This window comes from Arvicanthis niloticus, chromosome 9 (assembly GCF_011762505.2).
Source record: "Arvicanthis niloticus isolate mArvNil1 chromosome 9, mArvNil1.pat.X, whole genome shotgun sequence".
NCBI classification, from domain to species: Eukaryota; Metazoa; Chordata; class Mammalia; order Rodentia; family Muridae; genus Arvicanthis; species Arvicanthis niloticus.
Window position 1 is genome coordinate 81,928,706 of NC_047666.1, and position 24,530 is coordinate 81,953,235.

At 46.7% G+C, this 24,530-nt stretch overlaps 1 protein-coding gene across 3 annotated transcripts in view; it reads right to left on the reverse strand.

The window, feature by feature from the left end:
* Positions 1–24,530, reverse strand: part of Bcat1 (branched chain amino acid transaminase 1) — a 71,550-nt gene that overhangs the window by 18,620 nt on the left and 28,400 nt on the right. For all 3 annotated transcript variants that reach the window (XM_034511609.2, XM_034511608.2, XM_034511610.2), the window contains exons 3-6: positions 23,783–23,983; positions 16,823–16,933; positions 14,930–15,049; positions 2,568–2,731 (exon numbers count right to left, since the gene is read on the reverse strand). In XM_034511609.2, the coding sequence (XP_034367500.1) occupies positions 2,568–2,731; positions 14,930–15,049; positions 16,823–16,933; positions 23,783–23,983 (596 nt within the window). The remainder of the gene's footprint in view (positions 1–2,567; positions 2,732–14,929; positions 15,050–16,822; positions 16,934–23,782; positions 23,984–24,530) is intronic.

Consider the following 24,530-nt stretch of genomic DNA (forward strand, 5'->3'; position numbering starts at 1 on the left):
GATTACTATAATCCACTTATAATTTTGGAAAATTAGTGGTCTTAAAACCTAGTTAAGGAATCCTTGATATTGTCTCTGCTGGGAAAACCATAGGCCATACTCTCGGTTCAGGATTCAACAAACTGACTGATTTCCTCAAAACACTTCCCTTAAAACAATTCTTCTCTGGGCTGGAAAAGGGCTCAGACAGTAAAGGAGCTTGCTGCCAAGCCTAGTACCTGGGTCTGATCCTGGGACCCATGCGGTGGGAGAAAAGAACTGAGTCCCGTGAGTTGTCTTCTGACTCGACATTCGTGCCCTGGTACATACATACAGGCTCACTGAGAATTAAGTGAAGCCTTATTTAGTACTTAAATGCCCTAGGGTTTGGTTTGTTTGCTTGTTTGCTTGCTTGCTTGTTTTCTCTCTCTCTAGCTGCTTAGTGGCTTCAAATAAGAGCCCAAAGTGACCTGGCTTTCCTAGTCCCTGACGCGTGGAGATCATGCTCACACATAATGTTAGCATAGGAAGTGGTCAGCCGATGCACACATGCTTTTTAGCTTCCGAGCACAATTTGTGAACCTTAAAGCCAGAGGCAGAATATTCTCTCCCTTGGTGATGTCCATCCACACCCTCAGGCTCAGAACCTGTGACTGTGTCAACTCACTTATGTCAAGGCACCTGCAGGTGGCGTTAATGTCTTCATGTAGCCACAATGTCACCATGATGATGACCCAGGGACAGCCTTGAACTGAGGGAGACACACACTTCCCCACAGGAAGATCTGGGGGTAACTTGCAGTGGTGATCAACTAACTTTGAAACTGATACAGGTGCCATAAAACTTGGTTATTGACATGGGCTGAGAGGGGGACAAGAAGTGACCCATTGTACAAATAATGGGGGGCTAGGGGAATGAAGAGACACCTTAATATTACGTCCCATAAGGAGACATTTGTACTCCGTGTTGGGAGTCTAAACATACATGTTAACAGCTTCACACATGCACACTGCTCAGAATTTGTTGTGGGTTAACCTCCCTACCATCTCCCTGGTCTACACTATTCATACTTCACAGGGTTTAAGACCAAATATTAGAGGATGTAATTAGAGACGGCAAGAAACCATAACAAGAGAGGCACAGAGGCTGGAGAGACAGCTCGGTGCTTAAGAGCACTTGCTTCTCTTGCAAAGGACCCCGGTTCAGTTCCCAGCGCTCCCATGGCAAGTCACAACTACCTGAAAGTACTCTTCTGGCCTCCAAGGGTACCAGGAAAGAACATGGTTCACAGACTTGCATGCAGGCAAAGCACTCATACATATAAAATAAAAATTTTGAAACAAGCATGAGAGGCAAGGATACCTCAAGTCCCAGAACTGATTCTATATCAGACTAAGCTCCGAGGAGGGCTGGTTTGTGTTAACTCCACCCCTCCCTGTGAAGCTTGCTGGAGGCAGACGGGGTGTGAGGTGAGATAATATTACATTGTTTTACTGTCTTCTCAGATCACGGCTCTGTGAATAAGGCACGCCTAAAGCTCCAGCTTCTTGCTCACTGACAACATGAACGCTGATATTCCAGTAACACAAATATGCACTGTGTGTGTGTGTGTGTGTGTGTGAGAGAGAGGGGGGGGGGGCGGTCATGTGCAGATGCCTATAAAGGCCAGAAGAGAGCATCAGATGGCAGGCAGCTGGAGTTACAGGTCATTGCCAGCCTGCTGACACAGGTGCAGAAATCTTAACTTGGGTTCTCTGGAAGAGCAGCAAGTGCTCTTAACTGGTAAGTCGGGAGGCTAGAATTCTGTAGCAGACACTGCTCAGATGAGATGTAACAAGTGTTGCATACAGAAGAGACCTGAGGCACATCATCTAGAGAAGCCCATCTTCTAGGAATGCTCTGAAGGGAATGGGGACCACACGGGGCTTGTGGGACACCTTTAGAATCTGGCTGTCACCATCCCTCAATCTCAGGGCCCTAGCACTGAGCTATGACTTTCCTAAGCCTTTCAGAACACCACTGAAAGTCACTTTCCAGGAACATCTCTCTATGTCACCAGTTGATTCAAACCTGGGAAGAGCCCAGGGTACTTGCTCCTTCTACCATATCCACCGAGGGACATTCTGAATTCAGAGCCAAGTCAACCCTGAAACTGGCCAGCACATCTCAAACGATCTTTTGTTTCCTTCCAGCTACAGATGGCCAGTGAAGCTGGCCAGGCAGAGCCAAGGCAGGGTTTTCCTCTGCTCCTTCACATCAGGTGTGTCTGCCATCTGTGGCTAAGCAGACAGTGAAACAGGCACCTTCCAAGACAGAGTTCCCTGGAGCCAAGTGAAAGCATCACTCCCAGGACCAGCCTCCAGCTGGAAAGGACAACTGGTTCAAATCACTGCTCCACACCCATGCCACGCTGCTGCTTTAGAGGGGCTACAAGCAACACCTCCAACAACTAACACATTTACAAAGCTCGATCTTACACCACAGACAGCTAGCTATTCGCTTGTGAACACTACTGAGCACACTGCCGTTGAAAGCACAGAACACACTACAACACTCTACAGCCAGGAAGGACACACGGACCGACTTACCCGCCCATCTTGCAGTCTCCAGTCCCACCTTTCCAGGCTCTGACGTACTTTGGATTGGCCCACAGGGACACTGGAGAAAAGGATCCACTAGAAAAATAAGGACCCACGGGACTCAGGATCACAAAGAGCAGGGCTCTGGAAGGCTTCTTGACTCCAAGAGATGGCTATAAGAGAGAGAAAAACAGAACTCTGTAACTAACAATGAGACATCCTTCTTAGAGTCTAGAATAGACCTGGATCCTCATCCTAGAAGGTCACCCAAACAAAGATTAGTGACGAAAAGCCTTTTAAAGAAAATACTGAAAATGGATATTTAAGTTTGGGTGTGGGGGATGGGAAGGATGGGATGAGACAGACGGCTCAGTGGATAAATGCTGGTTTTCTGGGAAGCCTGAAGTTGACTAACCTGAATCTGATCTCTGAGCCTCACATGGTGAAAAGAGAACTGACCCCTTCAAGCTGACCTCTGACCTCCACAGACATGTTATGTCATGCATGGTCCCCCCTCTGACCTCTACAGACATGCTAGGGCATGCAGTCCCCCTCTCCTCCGAACCGTCATCTTGCACACACAACATAAATAAATCGTTGTAATTCAAAACAACTGTAAGTTTCATTGTGGTTTGCCTTCTGAGTTGTAATTTTAGAGGGAGGAACACAGCTGTCAGTTGCAGCTGCTACTCACGGGATGGATGGGGAGCCTGTCTCTAACTCCAGAACATAAATGTGAAGGCCGTGAGCAGAGGGTGGGCATGGGGAAGCGGGTTGTGACCGAGACTGCCTCTAGGGCAATAATAGACAGCAGAAGGCACAGACAGCACAGCACAAGTCCCGTCAAAAGGAGATGAGGAAACAACTTAGAATCACATCATATACGACAGGAGCTGGAAAGCTGGTTCAGTTACTAGCACTGGCTGCTCCTGTAGGGGACTCAGGTTCGCTTCACAGCACCCACATGGAGGCCCACAGCTGTTTATAACTCCACTTCCCAGGGATCCAGTGCCCTCCCCTGGCCTCCACGCTACACACACACACACACACACACACACACACACACACAGAGAGAGAGAGAGAGAGAGAGAGAGAGAGAGAGAGAGAGAGAGAGAGAGAGAGAGCGCACATACAGGCAGGCAAAACACGCACTCACATTAAATAAAAATAAATAAATCTTCAGCAAATGAATACAAGACAGAAGACAGCCTTTTTTTTTCCACATGGATGGGAAGACTATAAATTTCTCCAGCAAAAGGAAGGTCATGAAGTCAGGGCAGTGGATTATCAGAGACTCAAAGTCCTGGAGGCTGTGTGTCATAAAGACAGAAAGGTCAGTTCCTGTCAGCTACGCAATGCAAGACCGCAGGAACAGACCAACAGACCAGGCTCCCCCAAGACGGATGCTGACTGCGGCAGTATGCTGTGCCTGTGTCACAGAGGATGGCGGTCACACAGAGTGACAAAGAAGGGGGACTTGACTCTAGCTGACTGCATACCTTATGCTGCTTGCCTGACAAGCTGATGCTGGACTCCAGAGCTGCCTCTAGCACACTGCCTGCCCTCAGGCCTCATTCCTCACCAAGAACCAGGTGGTAAATATCTGTAAGCCCAGGAAGCATCTGTGGACTGGTGAGGTGACTGATTTGCAATGCATGCTTGACTACCTGAGTTCCATCCCCAGAACATGGAAAAGAGCCAGATGAGGCACTGTGATCCCAGCACTCAGACATAGAGGCCAAAAGAAGACAGAGCAGCCAGAAGCTGGTGGGCAAGCAAGCCTGGAGCTCACAACATGGCAGATAGATCCTGCCTCATCAAGGTGAAATGAAGGAACAACTTCTGGAAGCTGTCCTCCGACCTGCACACTGTTCTAGAATGACACACATGTGTGTGGCATGCACACACTCACACACATACATATACACAAACACACATGCTCACAAACACACACACATTTACACACACGCACATGCTCACACACATATGCATATATACACACACATTCACACACAATCACAGATACATACACACACCACACACACTCACACACACATTCACACTCACTCACATACACCACACACACATACACATATATACACACATTCACACTCACACACTCACATACAGATACATATACACAATGCATACACTCCCACACATACACACACTCTCACGTATACACCACACACACTCACACAAATGCTCATACACACACCACACACACTCACATACATATACACACAAATACAGACACACAGGTCTGTCGTTAAAGATGTCACCTGAAAGCTTCCCACCTCCCTCCTGAACTGCGTGACTGAGTCAGAGAGGCTGGTCTGAGAGCAGTGGGCTGGTTTGAATACGTTTGTTTAATTGGTTAGTTGCTTGCCTTGTTTTTGTTTTGAGACAGTCTCTCTACATAGCCCTGGCTGTCCTGGAACTCACTCTGTAGCCCAGGCTGGCCTCAAACAGAGATCCTACTGCCTCTGCCTTCCAAATGCTGGGATTAAAGGTGTTTGTTCTTTAATAGGAACGTTATTGGAGAAATCTTCTCCCCTGCAGGACGAAGAACTCGAGATCTACTTTCCCCTCATCTGGGAGAGAGCCACACCTGGTCCTTGCCAACTCTGAAGGAACCACATCATCTCTGAGAGTTTATTTCAGGAGAGCCAAGAGGACAGTGAGACTGTGGGCGAGGAGTCAGATGGGAGGTAACTGAGGAAGTCGTTGTTGCAGCATCTTGTGTGTCTCTGGTGCTCAGAGCACCTCTTTGTGGTTAAATGGCCTTGAAGCTGCAGTTGGGATGTTTCTTCTGTGTCAGAAGCGAGGGTACGGTGGGGGTGGGGCCCTACTTTCCTAGTTGCCACACACAAACACCTGTGAGGGCATGAGAGCTCCAAGGCCCCAGCTCCAAAGCCCCGGCTCCATCAAACACCTTGCTTGCGGATGTCACTCTCTCTTCCCTTTTGAGCTTTTCTAGACGCTGTGAGGAAAACCATACCCTAATAAGGGAGACCCAATCCGCAATAGCCCAGGGGAAAAGAGTCACCTTATCCAACAAATACGACACCTGCCTCATAAATAACCATAAAAACATCTTTCAAAAATCCCAGCACAACTAGTCAGGACAAGGAAAGGGGTTAATGGGAGGAGACTGGTCCAAATATGATACAATTGTGTCCGAAATGTCATTGGACCCTTTAGGTATAACTAACATGTACCACTGCAAAGTGAAGTTTCAAACTCCATACTCCAGAACTCGGTGGGGCTGCTCCTCCAGTATGGGCCAGCCTGCTGGAAGCTCTCTTTGACATACATATTCTGCTTTGCTAGGTAAACTGTCTCTGAAGTCTTTGGGAGGATAAGAACCAGGAGCACCTCGATTCCCAAGGGCCTCACCTGGCCTTTTGTTCGAGGTTGAGGATGTAATTTCCCAGATTCTTTCCCGGATTCTTGCCTGCCATCTGTCATTCCTCCCCTACCATTTGGACTATCCCTCTGTAATCATAAGCCCAAATAAACCCTTCCCTCTGAAAGTATCTTATTGCAACAGAAAAGTAACCAACTCAAATGATAAGGAATCCAGAGAATTATGAATTACATCATGAATTACAGATATAATATGCTAGCTGTTATCTGAAGGCTACATCTAGCCTCTAAATTTTTAAATTAATTGTCTGTCTTATGTACAACCTAATAGCACCTTGTCACCTACTGTGTGAACGCTGGGCACCTCAGAGAGTGCACACAAGAAGTATTTTATTTATTTTATTTAACTTAGTATAATTGCATTATACTAAAAAAAAAAAAAAAAAAGAGTAGCTAAAAAGGAATAATTTTTTTTCTCTGTCCTAAATTTCACCTCATTCCGGCCGAGAAGGTAGATCTGTAGCAGAACACACAAAGCTCTCGTGCTCTCAACAACAGTACAAAAGCAAAGGCAAATTTCTCTTTGTCAATGTGCTTTCCTGACCTTGGCAAGTTAGCTTGCATTTATTCCACTAGGTGGCAGCAGCGAGCACAGCGAGCGAGGAAAGAGGCAGAACTAGACACCTCCACCAAACCTCCCTCTGAAAAAGCATCTTGATGAGTCCTTTTACTCATACCCACATCCTCAGCAACAGCTAAGCTACACATTAGCATTTTTTAATGCTGGCTAAAGCTGTGTGGAGGAATGTAACTTGGTATTTTCTAAAATGTAATCCAGGTCCACTCACATCTGCAACCCTGAAGTTCCTCTGTGGACCATGGATGGCTTAGGAACCTCTCGTAGCTTACATTCACTTTCACTCACGAGAACTCACTGAGAGGGCTAGAGAGATGGCTCAGCTGATCTTGCAGCGAACCCAGGTTCAGTTCCCAGCACCCACGTGGAGTCTCCCAGCTGTCTGTAACTCTAATTCCAGGCCTCTGGTGCCCTCTCCTGGCCTCAAATGGGCACCACACCCATCTGCACAGATATAAAATCTTCAAAGAACTCGCTGACTTTCCTTGGAGAACAAGTGAGGTCTCCATGTCACTTCAATACTGAGTGTGAGTCAAAATTCAGTCTAGGCTCCAAGAAAGAGTTGGTGACAGGTGTTGTCCCCCACCATGCCCACGCGTGTGCGTGCTTGCTCACAATCCCTGGCTTAGCCCCTTGCTCCAATCCTCTCTTCTGCCCTGAAAAGCAATTCAGATCCTGTGCTCCTATTAAGTGAGTTTTATTATGTGATGTCAGCTGAATGACAGACGAGGTTCTGGGATGATAAAGTTGTGATTCTTATTAACTAAGAGGAAAAGCCACATAATTAAATAGGAAACAAGGACGTCATCAGCTTGTGGAGACTGCAAACAGCCTGCGACAAGTCTGTTTGTCTCAGGAACATTTTTATCCTGGTTCTTGTCTTAGCTTTGGGAGACAGGGCTAGGCTTCACAATAATGAGAGCCATTAGTCCTCTACATGGATAAATGGCACTTGGGTGTGGTGAGAAACAAAGGCGACTTCACAGTGAGCATTACCACTTCTTTCTGGGTCACCCAGAAATCCCTTCACAGAAGATGGGATGTCACGAGTTATTTAAAGGATGACAGAAAAGGGTCAGTGAACTGAGAAATTCCATTAGTCTCCAGTGTGGCCTCAGAGGCAGGGAGCACAGCAGCCGGCAAGCGGGGAGGACAGTTCTGACTGAAGCCAACAAAAGCAAAGAATAAGGTGGCTGGGACCAGAGGAAAACCAGATTGCTTGCTTTCAGAAACTTCTTTTTAAAAAGGTTTCAAAGGTTTCAGAGTTAAATGAGAAAATGAAACCAGGCCTGTCATCTCAGTGTTTAGGAGGCTGAGGCAGGAGGATTAGTCAAAGCCACTTTAGGTACATATAATTTGGGGGCTGAATAAGTCTAGAAGAAGAAGAGGAAGAGGAGAAGGAGAAAGAGGGAGAGGAAGAAGAAAAAGAAGAGGAGGAGGAGGAAAGGGAAGGGAAGGAGGAAGGGGAAGGGGAGGAAGAAGAGGAAGAAGAAAAGGAGGGAGAGGAGAGGAGAAGGGGGAGAGAGGGAGGAGAAGGGGAGGAGGGGGAGAGGAAGAGGAGGGGGAGAGGAGGAGAGAGAGGAGGAGAGAGAAGGAGAGAGAGAAGGAGAGAGAAGGAGAGAGAGGAGTAGGGAGAGAAGAGAGAGGAGGGAGAGGAAGAGGAGGAGGGAGAGGAGGAGGGGAACAACAACTTAGGGCTGGAGACGCTAGGTGGGCTAAGAGTGCCTGTTGTTCCTACAGGACCCAAGATCAATTCCCAGCACCCTTACATAAGCTGTAATTCCAGCTCCCAGGGATTCAAAACCCTCTCCTGACGTCCTCAGTCACAAGATAGGCATTGCTGCCCATGCATACATGCAGACACATACATGTAACAATAATAGAAACAATCAACACGGCACACAAGAGCTTCCCTGCACGCAAGAGCTTCCCTGCACGTACTTGCTGCTGCCTGAGTTCCATCCCCGGCTCAGCATGATGCGCTATTCAATTCTCCTCCCTCTCCACCTTCCACATCCTCTCCTTCCTTCCCCACCTCTAGTACCAACTGGATCGAGTCCTCTGAAATCCTCGTTGAAGCCCAGACTCCCTGCATTAATGCCTTTGCTCACTGCTGTGAGGAAGGAATAGCACAGGGAACTCTGGGGCGTCTGGTCTCTGTGTCCACAATCAGAGAGCAGAGAGAGGGGGATGGGCACTAATGCTCAGCACCGGTTCGGTTCCCTTTTATTTAGTCAGGGACCCAAGCCCATGGGTTGGTGCCAACATTCAGGTGGGTCTTCCCTGCTCAGTTAAACCACTCTGCTAACACCCTCATAGACTCACCCAGAGGTATGGCTACTAAGCTATCGTAGATCCAGTCAGGCAGAGAGTAAGCTCTGATATGACTGCGCAAAGCCACGGGGCCTTTAAGCTGATGCATCATGGGAGGTCACAAGAGTACAGCCTTCCTGCTGGACTGGGTTCCTTATAAAGAGAAAAATCCACTGAAATCCTCTCCCTTATGGGAAGGCACCACTCACTGAAGCCATCCACAACCAGGCTTGGATGCCCAGACTCCAAAACACTGTCAAAATAACTGTAGTTTGAGCTGCTCGGGCTGTGAGGGGAAGCCTCACAGATCTCAACTCTTGGTCCCCAGTTGTCAGAGATGTCTGGGAAGGCTATGGGACCTGTCACACTAGGCAGCAGAGGTATGAGCTTTGAGGGTTTACAGTCTAACCCCAGTCCCCTCTCTCCCTTGTGCCCATCGCTGTACCTTCCCTACAGGATGAACTCTATCTTCCAGGAACCTCACTTAAGCTGAAATAAACTCTTTCTTCCCCAAGCTGCTTTTGATCACGATATTTAATCACAGCAACAGAAAAGTATTTAACTCTCTGTGGCACTGTGACAAACCAGCCAGTCACACTAAGACTCATCCTGGTGGCATCCGACATTGAACCCCATCTTACAAGTCCTTTAGATGTCACTTCAGAAGAAACAAGTGCCCCTAGCCTGAGATAGACACTGTGGTATCTGGCGCTCCAGCATCCTGCTTGTCAAAGGTGGACTAACAAGCATCTTAAATCCACTCATTTCTTTCCGTTTTGATAACCAATGTAACTCTGTAAAAGTGTAGGACCATTTTTTTATCTACATGTTTTGTCTACATGTATGTAAGTATACTGTGTGTGTGCCTGGTCCCTGAAGAGGCCAGAAGAGGGCTTTAGATCATCTGTAACTGGAGTGACGACAGATGGTTGTGAGCCACTGTGTGGGTGCTGGAAACTAAACTCGGGTCTCTTAACCACTAGCCACCTCCCCAGCACCAGTATTCCTGATTTTTATTAAATATTTGTAGAAAAACAACCAAACCTTAGTAAGATATCCCTTATATAAAAAATAACGTAATCTCAAACACTTGAGAGTCTGAGGCAGAAGGATCATCGTGTAGTCAAGTCCAGCCCGAGCTACAAAGTGAGTTCAGGCCCATCTGAGATACAGGAGACCTTGTCCTATACAAACAACATCAAAGCCAATACATCAATACATCTGAAGGTCAGCCAGCTGAGGGGCACATTGGTGGCCTCCCACAGGCTTTGTCACTAGAGAATAGCTCTGTCCCATGGATTCAGGTGAAGATGAAGAGTCTCTGGTTACTTTTCAGGTATTCTGATCACTTCTGAGAACAGTGACTTCACACTTAGACCTAAAATGTCCCATAGGGTGAGCAGAAAAGGACAAAGAAGCCTGGCATCTCTGCTATGAGTATTGCAATCCTCTCCACTGAGGCTTAACCTCTAAGCTAATGACACCTCAGAGATGCCAGGCCCAACACAGTAGGTATACTGGCTGGTTTTGTGTGTCAGTCAACTTGATCCAAGCTGGAATTATCACAGAGAAAGAAGCCTCCCTTGAGAAAATGCCTCCATGAGATTCAGCTGTAAGGCATTTTCTCAATTAGTGAGCAAGAGGGGAAGGGTCCATTGTGGATGGTGCCATCCCTGGGCTGGTAGTCTTGGGTTCTCTAAGAAAGCAAGCCGAGCAGCAAGCCAGGGGAAGCAAGCCAGTAAGTAACATCCCTCCATGGCCTCTGCATCAGCTCCTGCTTCCTGCCCTGCTTGAGTTCCAGTCCTGACTTCCTTTGGTGATGAGCAGCAATGTGGAAGTGTAAGCTGAACAAACCCTTTCCTGCAAAACTTGCTTCCTGGTCATGATGCTTGTGCAGGAATGGAAACCCTGACTGAGACAGTAGGATGTGCAAGGTACAGCAGTGGAACCAGAAGGATCTCTGCCTCCTTCTCCACCGCCTGCTCCTCCCCCACCCCTCCAAGCCACTATGCTCAGCTCCTGCAGTTGGAAATCGGTTCTGTGAGCAAAGATGCCTCCTGCATTCCTGACACTGAAGAGAGGTCCCATCCCCCACAGCTAAAGTCACCATCACAGGAAGTTATCAGTGACACAATGACAGATATTGCTGCCTTTTCCACTGAGGCTTAACCTCTAGGCTAATGACACCTCAGAGAGGCCAGGCCCAGCACCACAGGGTGTGAGAGGATGCATCATACTAACAGGGGATTCCTTCCCAGAGCTCAACACTCAGAGTTAAACCTGAAAGTGAGCACTGAGGAAAAGACACATTGTGAGGTTGGGACCTGAGATGTTTCTAAACACCTGGGAAATCTAAAATCAGTCCTAAGCAGAAATGCACACACAGTCAAGTGCACAGAGACACTGGGAAAGGGTCACGAGAAGGAGGACACAACACGTCCTCACTCAGACAACGTCATTCGCTCGCTGCCACAGTTGTCCGCCCGCTCCTTCCCTTCAGGTGTGATGGCACACGCTTGCTCCGTGTCCACAGACAGGGCAGACTGAGTGGCTACATGGTTTGTAAAATCTAAGGTGTGTTCTGCCTGGCCTGTTACAGGAGGCTCCTGGGCCTGCTCTGAGCCGAAGGGCAGCACAGCAAGAGATGGCTCATAGGACTAGGAATCTCCTCACTGCTCCCACCTTACATTCCAGCGCCAGCTCAGGCTGGGAGAGGAGAGAGCAAACACAAAGCCAGACATGGGGATGTGGGGATGTGTGCTGGCAATCCCACTCAGGAGGCAGAGGCAGGAGATTACCTGTAAATTTGAAGTCGACAATCAGGGAGAGAGACTGAGATCCAGACCCTCAAAAACAAAGCATTCTGATTCAAGCCACCAATCCCAGAACTGGGAAGCTGACCCAATAGGATTGGCATAAAATTGAGGCCAACCTGGGCTACTACAGGGTAAATTCTAGGCTAGTGGGGCTAGGCTAATGAGAGCTTGTCTCCTCGAGATAAACAGAAGATGTTGTGTTTTCCTCCAAGACCGAAATATTCCACCCACCTCAGAAGCTCCTCAAGCAGTAAGGTAAACAACTCAAAGCAATTCAAAGTCCCTGATTCACTACCTCCGCCAAACACTCTGGCTAGAATAAGCAATAAAGGCTGAGAGTCTGTCTCAGGAAAGCTAAGCTGAGAAGACCAGTTGTGGAGGAAGCAGAGACCAGTCAAGGTGTCTGGAAGAGATGTAGATGAACTGAGAGGCTCCTGGAAAGGACACTCCAGCCTGCTGAGCGCTACAGGTCCCCAGCTTTGGGAGCTGTCACCTGTGCTGAGGTGGGCTCTGGTGATGCAGCTGTCTTTGAGTCATTTCTGCTCCTGTAACTGACCTCTCACCCATATTCCTGTGAGGAACGCTAATAAGACTCACTGGCTCACCGATCTGGACTTAGTGGCGTGGGCTTCAGTCTGTTATGGGCTCCCTATCTGGGGTGTGTCATGGCTCCCCGGGATAAGGTTTGTCAGCCAAATGACAAGTCCCTCACTAACTTCTATAGTTAAGACATCTCCAAGAGGCTAAGTGTCTGTCAGAGAGCAATAAGACGCCAGGTCAGGTGACCAAGGGCTCAACACTGAAAACAAAGACCAAAGCAAGGCACCACCAACTACAAAAAGAGCAGGCACAGTTAGGAAGCCTCAAAACAGACATTACCAATCAAAAGCTGATGTGCTTCGAGCAGACATTGTAATCAATGTGGGATTGATTATATAATCAATACCGGGGAAACAACTTGGTGTCTCCAGGGAGAAAGTGAGCTCTTCAACAAAGTCCACATTCACATGGGTGAGGTTTAAAGGAAATAAAGAAATCTTTAAAACAGAAGAATGACAAAGTGAAGAAGACTTTAGAACACATTTTTTTTAAAAAAATCAAAAAAAAAAAAAAAAAAAAGGTCCAAACAGTAACTTTATACTACAATTAAATACTTGAGTCAGGCAGGTTACCCACACGTCACCCACAACACTTGCAGGCTGGTCAAGAATTCAAACCAACAGGAGCCAAGTGTGGTGGTACTGAAAGATATAAAAAAATTATGAAAAATATAGAAAGTTTTTATGACCCCCTAGACCTGAGCAAAAGAATGCAGGTTCACTAGTCCCAAGGAAGCAGAACTGAATGTAAGATTTCAGGCCTTCACTGCCCCGATACATTCTGGGAGGAGCACATTATCCCTGAGTCAGAGGACACTTGCTGGATTAACATTTCTCAAGCCTCAGGGAAGAAAACCCACCTGTGGGTGGGGAAGGCCCAAAGCGGGAAGACACATTCCTGACCACAAAGAAAGATGCAAGTCATCTGGGTGGTCCCAAGAACTAGCTGACCGCAAGATAAATGGTTGGGCAGGTTACATTCTTACAAAAGATAAGTGTACAAGATGTTTTCTGCATGACCCTGACTAAATTTGGGTTGGAACTTTTAAGACTTTCTACTGTTTTTATGTTATGTTTCCTTGGTTACCCCCTCACCCACCTTGGTTTGTGGTTTTCTCCTATATAAGCCCTCCTCACCCAGCCATTCTTTGTCAATTCCTCTGCCTACATGGGTTATGAATTGGCCATCAGTCGACTGATTCTGAAATATACCTCTTACTGTTGCATCAAGTTTGGTGTCTTGTGAGTTATTGGGTGGCCAAGAATTCCTGAGGCTTGAGGGAGGTCCTCCCTTCGTGGGCGGGGGGGGGGGGTCTTACAGTACCCACTTTTAATCTCAGCCCTCAGGAGGCAGTGGCAGGAGGAGTTGGCATTCAAGGCCAGCCTGGTCTATAGAGCAAGCGCCAGGACAGCCAGGGCTACGCAGAGAAACCATGTCTCGAAAGGACCTGGGTTTGCTGGCACCCATAGAGTGGTTGACAACCGTCCATAACTACAGTTCCATAGGATGCAATGCCCTCCAATATATATATGTGTGTGTGTGTGTGTGTGTATGTGTATGTAATGTACATAAAATAAATGAATCTAAAAACAAATCAATATTCAACAGATGCCAATTACTGCAATGGCTTTATCTTATAAAAAGGTCTGGCGAGACAGCTCAGTGGGTAAAGGGGCTGCTTGCCAACAAGCCTGGCCTATGCAGCAGCCCTGTTTTATCGCCCAAACCTTCCCTACCAGCTCCTGAAGGCTCTTGGTGAAGTATATTTTCAGCAATTTTTCTTTGGATGGGGACCCTCTCTTCCTATTTTTTTTAAACAGAAATTGCTAAGAATTCAGGAAATATAAAATGAAACCAAGGCCGGGTGGTGGTGGCACATGCCTTTAATCCCTGCACTTGGGAGGCAGAGGCAGGCCACAGAGTGAGTTCCAGGACAGCCAGGGCTACACAGAGAAAACCTGTCTCGGGAAAAAAAAAAAAAAAAAAAAAAAAAAAAAAACAAAAAAAAAACACCCCTCTACAGCATGACAGCACCTACCTCCAAAGGTCTTCATGAGGGAGACACATCTCTGCAAGCTCAGGACTAGCAATTAGTCTTCATCAAGGAAGGTCAAGCATTACTAGGACAGGTGTGTACAGGTGTGTGTGTGTGTGTGTGTGTGTGTGTGTGATTCAAAAAAATGAAAACGACCTTTGGGGTGTACAAGATGACTCTATGAGAATGAAGACACTTTCCGCCGATCCCAACTACCAGAGCTCCATCCCCAGAGCACACATAGTTGAAGAGCCATATACATACCCAAGATGCCCTCTGACCTCCACACACATGATGGCACACCCACCCCCACTCATGTACACATGCCATCTCGAACATACACACACACACACCACGGAGCACATATGCCCACTCATGTTCACACAAAAAACAAGTTTAAAAGACTACACAGGGTTTCTCTGTGTAGCCCTGGCTGTCCTGGAACTCACTCTGTAGACCAGTCTGGCCTCGAACTCAGAAATCCACCTGCCTCTGCCTCCCAAGTGCTGGGATTACAGGCATGCGCCACCACTGCCCAGCTGTTTAAAAGACTTTTTAATGATAAAAAAATAACCTCCCCATAAATAGAATCCGGCTGTACCTCAGTTCCGATAAACGTGGGGCGGATGTAGAGGCTGGCGGAGGTGGAGCGGGGGACCCACTCTTGGTCTAGCTGTATAAGCCGCAGAATGCATTCTAGAAGTTCCTCCTTGTCAAACACCTGAAAAGACAGAATCCCTAATCAGTTCCAACAAAGGACACAGATGCAGGCTCCCAGGTCAGAGAGCTGACAGAAGCTCAATTTTCAAAGCTCTTCCCCTGTTGCAGTCCCAATTGGCTCCTTGAACAGCTTTTATTCACTTCTAACATAAAACATCATGAAGGGTACCCGTAATAAGTGCTTTAAAAAAAAATCTATGAATCCCTCTGGCAAACTGTGAATTATTCATAAGGAGAAGATAAGAAGTTAGATTCTCCTGGGCTAGAACGAAGGCTCACGTGGCCGAGCCTGATGACCACACGGTGAGAAAGCCAAGCTGCTTCTGAACTCTCACTTGCCTCCCTGCCCCAAATAAACAGAGAAACAAATAAATAAATGACATTTCTGAAAAAGAAATCAGATCCCTATTGACTGTACTACCACATCAGTTATAATTATATTTTTACATTCAAATGTAACAAGTTATGATCTTTACTTTAAAGTGGACATCTGTTGCCTCTTATCAAACCCTTATATCAATTATAGTTGGATTTTATACTCAAATCTAACAAAAATAGTATGACTTCTATTTAAAAATTTATATCTGTGATCTCTTCTGTTCTCAATTGTAACTGGGTATTATGATCAAGTGTAACAAAATATCATGATGTCTATTTTAAAACTAGATGTCTACAGCTTTAAGGTTTAAAACAACCTCTTACCCAGGAAACATAAAACACAAACCACAAGGTTTATAAAGATAAAATTTGCCTATTTGAAACTTAAACTCTGGCTTTTCAGAACAGGAAGCTGCTGGTGAGATACCAATGAGGAATTGCACCAGGGCATGTTCTTAACTGAATGCTGGTCACAAAGACAAGGGACAGCCCATCCCTCAGGGATGTCAGCTTATCCCACAGGTGACAAACATGTTTTATAAATTGGCCAAGTAGTTTCCACGAATCCACAGGCCAGAGAGGGACACATCAGGGATGTGATGTGTTTTGCAAGGTGGAACAGTGCCACATACTAGCATGATCACAGTGCACTAGCATGATCACAGTGCACTAGCATGATCACAATGCACTAACATGATCATCACAGTGCTCTAGCATGATCACAGTGCACTAGCACGATCACAGTGAGCTAGCATGACCACTGTGCACTAGCATGATCACACTGCACTAGCATGATCACACTGCACTAGCATGATCACACTGCACTAGCATGATCACACTGTACTAGCATGATCACAGTACATAAGCATGATCATCACAGTACACTAGCATGATCACAGTACACTAGCATGATCACAGTGCACTAAGATGATCACAGTGCAGGGATGTCAGATACTAGGATGGCCAGCTACACAGGTACCCTGTGTCAACAAGTCAGATCTTGGGTGCAGCTGACCAGAGATGAAGTTTAATCAATTCCATGACTGCATGGACTAGGAAAACAAAGAAACCACAGCCCACTTTCCTGTCCTCCTTCTGAGTGACCTTGGACAAGTGGTTTAGCCTCCCGGGGCTGGGTTTTAATTTTCTTCTCTGTATAGTGGCACTAAGTACAATTTAAGAAGCCCAGCACATTAAGGTGTTTACCATCAACCCATGTGGTACAGAGAACTGACTCTTGCAAGGTGTCCTCGGACCTTTAATCGACAATATCTAGTCTGTTTAAAAGCCAGATGCAATTATTCAGCAAACTTTTTTTTTTTTTTTTTTTTTTTTTTTTTTTTTTGATGTAAGAGCGGAATAGCCATGGAACAGAAGGGAATACAAACATCCATACCGGCAGCGTGGTCCTCACAGCAGATCGGCACATTCTATCCATGTTGAGGTCCGGCCGGAACAATCGGATCTTATTATCAACTCCCCGAAAAGCCTTCAAGCCTTCAAACAGCTGAGGAAAAGAGAACGGTCTCAGAAGGCAACTAAGACAATCTTAGTGGTTAAGTCGCTGCCCTTACCCTCAACCAGATGGAGAGGGGGAGGCAGAGAGAGAGGGGAAAGATGTGGGAACAGAAAAGGGGTTTAAAAAAAAAAAAAAAAAAAAAGTCCTTTCAGTACTCTGCCTGATGGGCAACCAGGAAAGGAAAATCTAAAATCTAAAGCATGCTGGCACCACCTCCAACAGTCCTGGTCAGAAGCTGAGTATGAACCTCGGAAGGCTAAGGAAGAGGGAACAGAAAGGGGAAAGGGAGGGAGGGAAGAAAGGAGGGAGGGAGGAAGGGACTAACTGCTAGCCTATGTTTTTGGAGATAGTCCTTTCTCAAGGTTCTGCTCACCAAGACTACTCTGGCCATGTTACCAACTGATGGGGCCTTAAATCACACATGCCAAGATATCCTCCCAACAGTGCCTGGCCTCACAGAGGACTGGACAGCTCGGGGTGTGCTCCCCTAACAGGGTGACCACAGCTAGGGTGCGCCCCTGTTACACAGAGGTCACTACCTCCCACTGCCCTCCAGGATCTCATACTAGGACACCCTGGAAGTCCCATCTCACACCAGAAGGAAAATGAAAAGAAGTCCAGGGACTTGCTCAGATTTATCTGGCTCACTGAGACGTCCTCACAGGCGATCTCACCCTAAGACTATCTTTATCCATCTATTGATCTGTAATGTTCACTGGCTTGGAAAGCCGGTGGTTGACAGAGCTGGGATGGGCCCTCCGATGGCTGACATCAACAGCTAAGAGCTCAAGAAGGTCAGGCTGACAGAAAATTCTAGTTAACTTTTTTCTTTCCCTTCCTCTTTCTATTTATTTTATGTATATAATGAGTGTTTGCATACACACATGTATGTGTGTATGCAGCAGCCAGAAGAGGGCGTGTAATCAATTCTCTAGAGCAAAGTTACAGGTGGTTGTGAGCCATCATGAATCTGGGTCCTCTCCATGGGCAGGAGTCCTTTGAACCCCTGGACCATCTCTCCCGTCCCTCTTTCTCTTGTTCCTAGTACAGAGGATTGAGCCCAGGGCTGTGCATGCATACACACACACATCTACGATATTAACTTAGCCCTTAGCTCTCAAAATTCTGTTTCTTTTAGCAAGAGTGTAATCACTGATAATAAATGTTTTCCATCATTTACTTGAAATGGCAGAGCCATTTAATTTCTTCCTCAAGGGAACATCGCTAATCCTCACATCTGAATAATGATATCTGTCCTTTCAAGTATAAAAACCAGTGTGACTGTTCAGATCACAAATTCCTCGCCAGGGCAAGCATTTTCCCCCCAAGGCTGCAGTACACAGCACACTGAGGCTGTGAAGAGGCTGCTTTGTCATACAGTGTATTAGAATATTTACTGGATAAATGATATTGGATAAAACGATGGCGGGGTGGGCTAACAAAATACCTCAGCAGACAAACATGATTGTCTCCAAGCCTGACGACCTGAGTTCAACCCCCAGAACCTACACGAGAGAATCCACTTCTGTGGGTTGTCCTCTGACCTTCAGAAGCAAACCGTGGTGATCTCATGCCCCTTCACACACACACACATACAAATGATCGTATAGATACACACACATGATCACATAGATACACACACACACACAATGATCACATAGATACACACACACATGATCACATAGATACACACACACACACAAAGGATCACAAAGATACACACAAACATGGGGACCTGATTTCAATCCTAGAATTTATATAAATGAAAGCCAGGCATGGTGGTTCATACTTGTAATCCCAGCTGCCAGGACAGACAGATAGATCCCTGTGGCTTGCTGGACGGCCAGCCTACTCAGTCCCAAACCAATGAGACCCTGTCTTGGAGAGCAAGGTGGATGGTGCCTTAAAAGGCAAGGTCTCTTTCTCTCTTTCTCTCTCTCTCTCTCTCTCTCTCTCTCTCTCTCTCTCTCTCTCGCGGTTGAGAAGGACAGATTTCTGAAGTTCTCTGGTAAAGGGATGACTAGGCTAGAAATACCACAGAACTCTCCATAATGGTGGGCAACAGGAATGTTGTAGATCCAGAACCCAAATCATCCTGAATTAATAATCTCCACGCCCATTAATCACCTACCTGTGTTTCTAACCTCACATTCTCCTGAATGTACATCACCAGCCAGAAGCTAAAAGGACGTCATCAGACAGCAGGACTTTCTACTTGGTTACCCTGCTAACCAATGTCCCCACCAGCACATTCCATAAATGCGCTGACTGGTGACCACTTCCAGGATGGGCTGTGTCATTCGGGACAACCTGATTCCACCTGCCCAGGCCATGGCCACTATCAGGCTCAGTATAACATGCCTCTTACTCCCTCTGGATGAGAGCCGTGTTTCACACAGCACACACCTGCCTCCATGGACCAGAAAGTTCCCAGGAGAACAAGACTCACATGACAGCCTGGACAAGGACACATAATGGAAAACTACTGCCTCCAGGACACATAGAGGAGTACTCACTGCCCTCAGACCCCAGTAACCACACTCTGCAGCTATGACCTTCTCCCTGGGCAAGGTGGCAAAGAACCAAGGGATATACACCTTCTTTTCTAGATCAAATTCTAAATATGTACTTTCTCAGCATGCCCCACCCAAGTAGCCCTGAGCAACTGTCTACCTCAGTGGGCCCCTCACCCTCTCTCCAATCAAGGGCTGGTCAGGGGCCACCTCACACAGGAAGTGTGGCTATTTGCAGACAAGTGCACAGGGTTGGAACCCACAGCTCCGTGTGTGACAGATGAGCATGCTACGGACTGAGCTGTATCCCCAACCCAAATCCAGTTCGTTTTCTCCCCTAAAGAGAATAGATTTTTTTCTCACATGACCTATGCTGACTACAGTTTCCCCTCCCTCTTCTCCTCCCAGTTCCCTCTGACCTCACCTCCATTTCTGTCTCTCATTAAAAAAATAAACAGGCATCTAAGCAATAACCTAATCAAATATAACAAGATAGAATAAAAACTAACACATGGGACTTGGGCGAAATAAATGGGAAAGAGCCCAAGAGAAGGCAAGTGAGTCAGATCCACTGGCTTGCACACTCAGGAATCCCATAAACTGGAAGCCAGACTATAGACGCAGAGGACCTGGGGCAGACCCGTGCAGGCCCCGTGTGTGCTGCCTCACTCAGGGTCTGGGTTTTGTAGGAGCTTTGCTCAATTGAATTAGAGGGTCTTGTTCTTTTGGTGTCCTCCATCTCCTCAGGCTCTTACACTCTTTCTGCCTCTTTTTCAGCATGAGAGGTAGGGGGTGGGGTGGGTCCCTGAGCCCTCGGTGGTGGGGGGTGGGGAGGATTAGCTGGAGACATTCTATTTAAGGCCTGGTATTCTAAGCGCTCTCACTTTCTACACTGTGTCTAGCTGTAGGTCTCTCTCTGCACCTGTTCCCATCTGCCGCAGGAGGAAGCTTCTCCGAGCAAGGCTCTGATCTATGAGCACAGCAGAATACCATTAGGAGTCATTTTATTGCTACTATTTTTTTTTTTTTATAAAGAACAGTAGTATTTGATTTTACCTTAGGTCCCTGGGCTGCCTAGTCTCAGGTTCTTGGTCACCCAAGCAGTGTCAGGTCCAATCTGGTTCTTACTGGAGATATTTCTGGTAACTCGGTCTAGCTAATCAAGCCTGATAAAGAAGTGCTGTGCTTTATTAGATCACTAATAGTATGGAGAACTGTGGTTTTGCAGCAGAACGACTGTAATTTGAGGGCTATTTTTGGTTTTGCGTGTGTTTTCAGGCTGGCGGTGAAACACAGAGCTTTATTCAGACAAGGCCAGAGCTCAACGTTGAGCTACATCCCCAGAGCTGAAGTTTTCTTAAAAACTGCGATCCCAGCATGTGGAAGGCTGAGCCAGGAGGATTGCTATGATTTTGAAGCCAGCCTGTCACCAATAATAATAATAATAATATGAAAAAAAGTCAAACTGAAATTTCAGTTGAAGTACTCCAAAGCCCAAAATTTTTTAAATCCTTCCTAACTCACCTCCTATAAAGACCAGCATTTCTCAGACTGTGGGATCTACGCAGCTGGGTCACATAGCTTCAAAAATGAACGGAAATCAGAAACCCACGATAATTCTGAGTGCTAAGTCTGAGAATCAGGGAACCTAGAGGCTCTGAAGTCACCACAGCCTTCTCTGAAGGGGGAATGGTCCGTTCACCTGCCATTCGATGCAAAGAGCTTGGTGTGAATATAACCCAGCAGGCCATGCAACTAGCAGTCATCTGGGAATGAAACTAAGAACCCTAAGTTCAGACTGGTATGGCAATGCATACCTGTAACCCCAGTACCTAGGAGGCAAAAGCAGTTGAATCAGGAATTCAAGGCCAGCTTTAGCTATACCATGGACTGGAAGAATTATTTTGTGGTCTTCTAGAACAGGGGCCACCACTGGGTCAGGGGTCATGCAACACACACTGTAGTGGTAAAGAGAGACTCCAGAGGCAGGGCTGGCCCCTCCCACTTCAGAACCAAATGTTTACCTGAAGTGTCCTCCAAACCTGGAGCAGGCTAATATCCCACCATGTGACAGAGGGAAAAATCAGCGAAAACACTGAGTCCTTGAATCATCTCTGGTAGGCAAAACATTTCTACAGACATTACCACTGTTTATCCCATGTTTGAAAATGCCTGTGGTGGGAATCTGAAACCAGAAGCTGGTTCAAGGGCAGATCAGTCTACTTCAAACAGGTTTGTTTGCTCCCCCAAGACCATGTTTCCCATGCAAGTGCTAATCGGGCCCAGCACTACTGATCTCCCCAGATCAAATTTGATCTGGTCCAATCTGACCATAGACAGCCCCAAGTCCCTTTCTACTGTGTGTTGTGAGCACCCATTTAATGACGTGACTTCTGCTTACTCTCTCAATGGGACAGGCCAGGCTATCTCTCCCGGTGAACCTGAGGATGCTTTGCTCTTTCTCTGCCCAGTCTGTGTAGCCTCAACTCACCACTCACTATGTCGATTTGTGCTTGCTGAATACCTGTGACTCATTCAAGACAGCGCACAGCCTGGTCTATGGACTGTACAGAAACATCGCAGCCGTTGTCTGCTCGCTCCCTCAGCACCAGGCTCTACAGCAGTGGCTCTCACAACCTTTGTGTCTCAACGCCTTCGAGGTTGGAATGACCCTTTTACAGGGGTCACATATCAGAGATCCTATGTATTAGATGTTTACATTACAATTTATAACAGTAGCAAAATTACAGTCATGAAGTAGCGACAAAATAACTTTATGTGGGGTCACCACAGCATGAGGAACTGTATTAGAGGGTCTCAGCATTAGGAAGGTGGAGAACCACTGATCTACAGCTTCCAGTGAACTACCTGATTTTATACTTTCAAGAACACAGATCCTCTACAGGGTGGGCAAGATGGCTCATCAGGCAAAGGTCCTTGCTGCTAAGTCTGACGACCTGAGTTCAAACCCAGAGACCCACTTAGAAAAAGGACAGCCCCCAAGTTGCCCTCTAATGTCCATATATATATGGCGTGTATCCACCCACCCACAGACACACATACAATAAATATATATAAAAAATTTAAGTTACTATCCTTACCTATCATAAACAAAAGTATTAAATCATAAATGACTGTATTTCCCAAGTTCCATCAACCTCCAGGGAGCAACTGAGATGCACTTGAGCTCTTGTCCCGTCTGTCTCTAGGACTTGATTTGAAACATCTGCTTTTTTATTTCTTAAAGACTTTGTTTATGTGTATGTATGTGTGCACATGTCTGTTCATGTGCAAGTGATTGTCCAGAGACATGAAGAGGGTGTCAGATCTCCTTGGCGCTAGGGTCGTGATCCACCGCGTGGTTACTGATAACTGAGCTACACTCCTCTGCAGGAGCAGCAGGTGCTCTTAACCCTGAGCCAACTCTCCAGCCCTGAATGTGGACTCACACGCTTCTTCTCACTTCAGATCATTAAATGAGTGGGTTCCAGGGTGTTCTGGCAGGAAATCTGAACTCTAAACACAAATAATGAAACAAAATCATCTCTGTAAAGCAGGAGATCTCTCAAAAGCACAATCTTGGGATCCACTACTCAGAAATGAGTATTTGATGATCGCTATTGACACATTTCCCACGGTCATTTTCAGTCCCTTGGTAGATCAGAATTTATCTCTGGGCTTTCAGTATTCTGGGGAAAGTCATTCCATGTGGAGGGGAAAAAAAAAAACAAAAAACAAAAAACATAGGGCAAAGGGGATGGGACAATATTCTGCAGATCTAACTATGTATCTGCAGAGGACCAAGAGATGGATTCTCCAAACACTCCAGAGTGAAGGAAAGCGCTCAATGCCATCCCAAAGGCTGGTTATGAGAAAGCAGTTAGCACGGGTGTCATCTCGTCCTGTGACCCACCACACTCACTCAAAGATCTGAGAAAAAGAGGGCGCTTAATAAATTAACAATACTCATTGCATTAAGGTTCTTTGAGGTTCTGTGGCCTGTGCTGGCCAGAAATAGCATAGTCTAGGTTAGCCTTGAACTTTCTGCCCATTCTGTCTTAGGTTACCAAGGCATGGTCATACCTGGCTTCACACACACACACACACACACACACACACACACATATATTTTACTAACATCACAGATAAACCAAGTCAACACACAAAACTAGCTCTGAGACTTTTATCCTCAATCCATTTGGTTGCAGGAGAAGTTTAAAGACATTTATGAAGACCTCTAGTTAAGAAAGCAGGGCCTGTCCTCCACCCTAAAGAAGCTAGCAAGGCGGAGAATCACAGCCCACCACAGCTCCCAAGCACTTACTTCTACGGCGTAGTGCAAAACAGAGGCAGCTGGATGTATAGGCAAGTTTTCAAAAGGCTTAATGTGAGGTTTCTCCCATCCAGATGTGGAGGACCACTCCACCGTCAGCATGTGGTCAGTAAACGTAGCTCCAAAGACCAGCGAGCTGGGGTCGGGCTTCTCTTTTAAGACGGTGGCCGGTGTGATGATGAGGTCTTTGGCCTGTGGAAGAGAAAGGAAAAGTGCTTGGAGCCCACACCGCACTGGCTGGATGGTCCAAAGGTCCACCGTGAACGGCATCCCTTGGTGATGACATGACCGCTCCCAACAGAGTTTAACACTGGGGGGTCTGAGGACTTGCTGCAGTTGGTGGGGTGCTTGCAGAAGCCCTGGGTTTGACCCCTGAAAGACTGGAGGCAGGAGGTTCAGAGGTTCCCCAAACCTTGTCTAAAAACAGAACAGAAAGAGTCTCAAACAGCAAACCCAATATAATACTGTTAACACCAAGAACCAAATAGACCAAACCTGTGCTCAGAGATCAGGCCATTGTTCAGAATCTCTGCCACAGGCCTGGCAAGGTGATACAGCAAGTAAATACACCAGCGCCAAACCAGTACACCTGAGCTGGATCCTGAGACCCACATGGTGGAAGGAGAAAACCAAGACCCACAAGTTGTCCTCTGAGCTGTACACAAGCACCATAAATGCATCCCCCTCCACATCCCCCCTCCACATCCCCCTCCACATCCCCCCACAAACAATAAGTAAC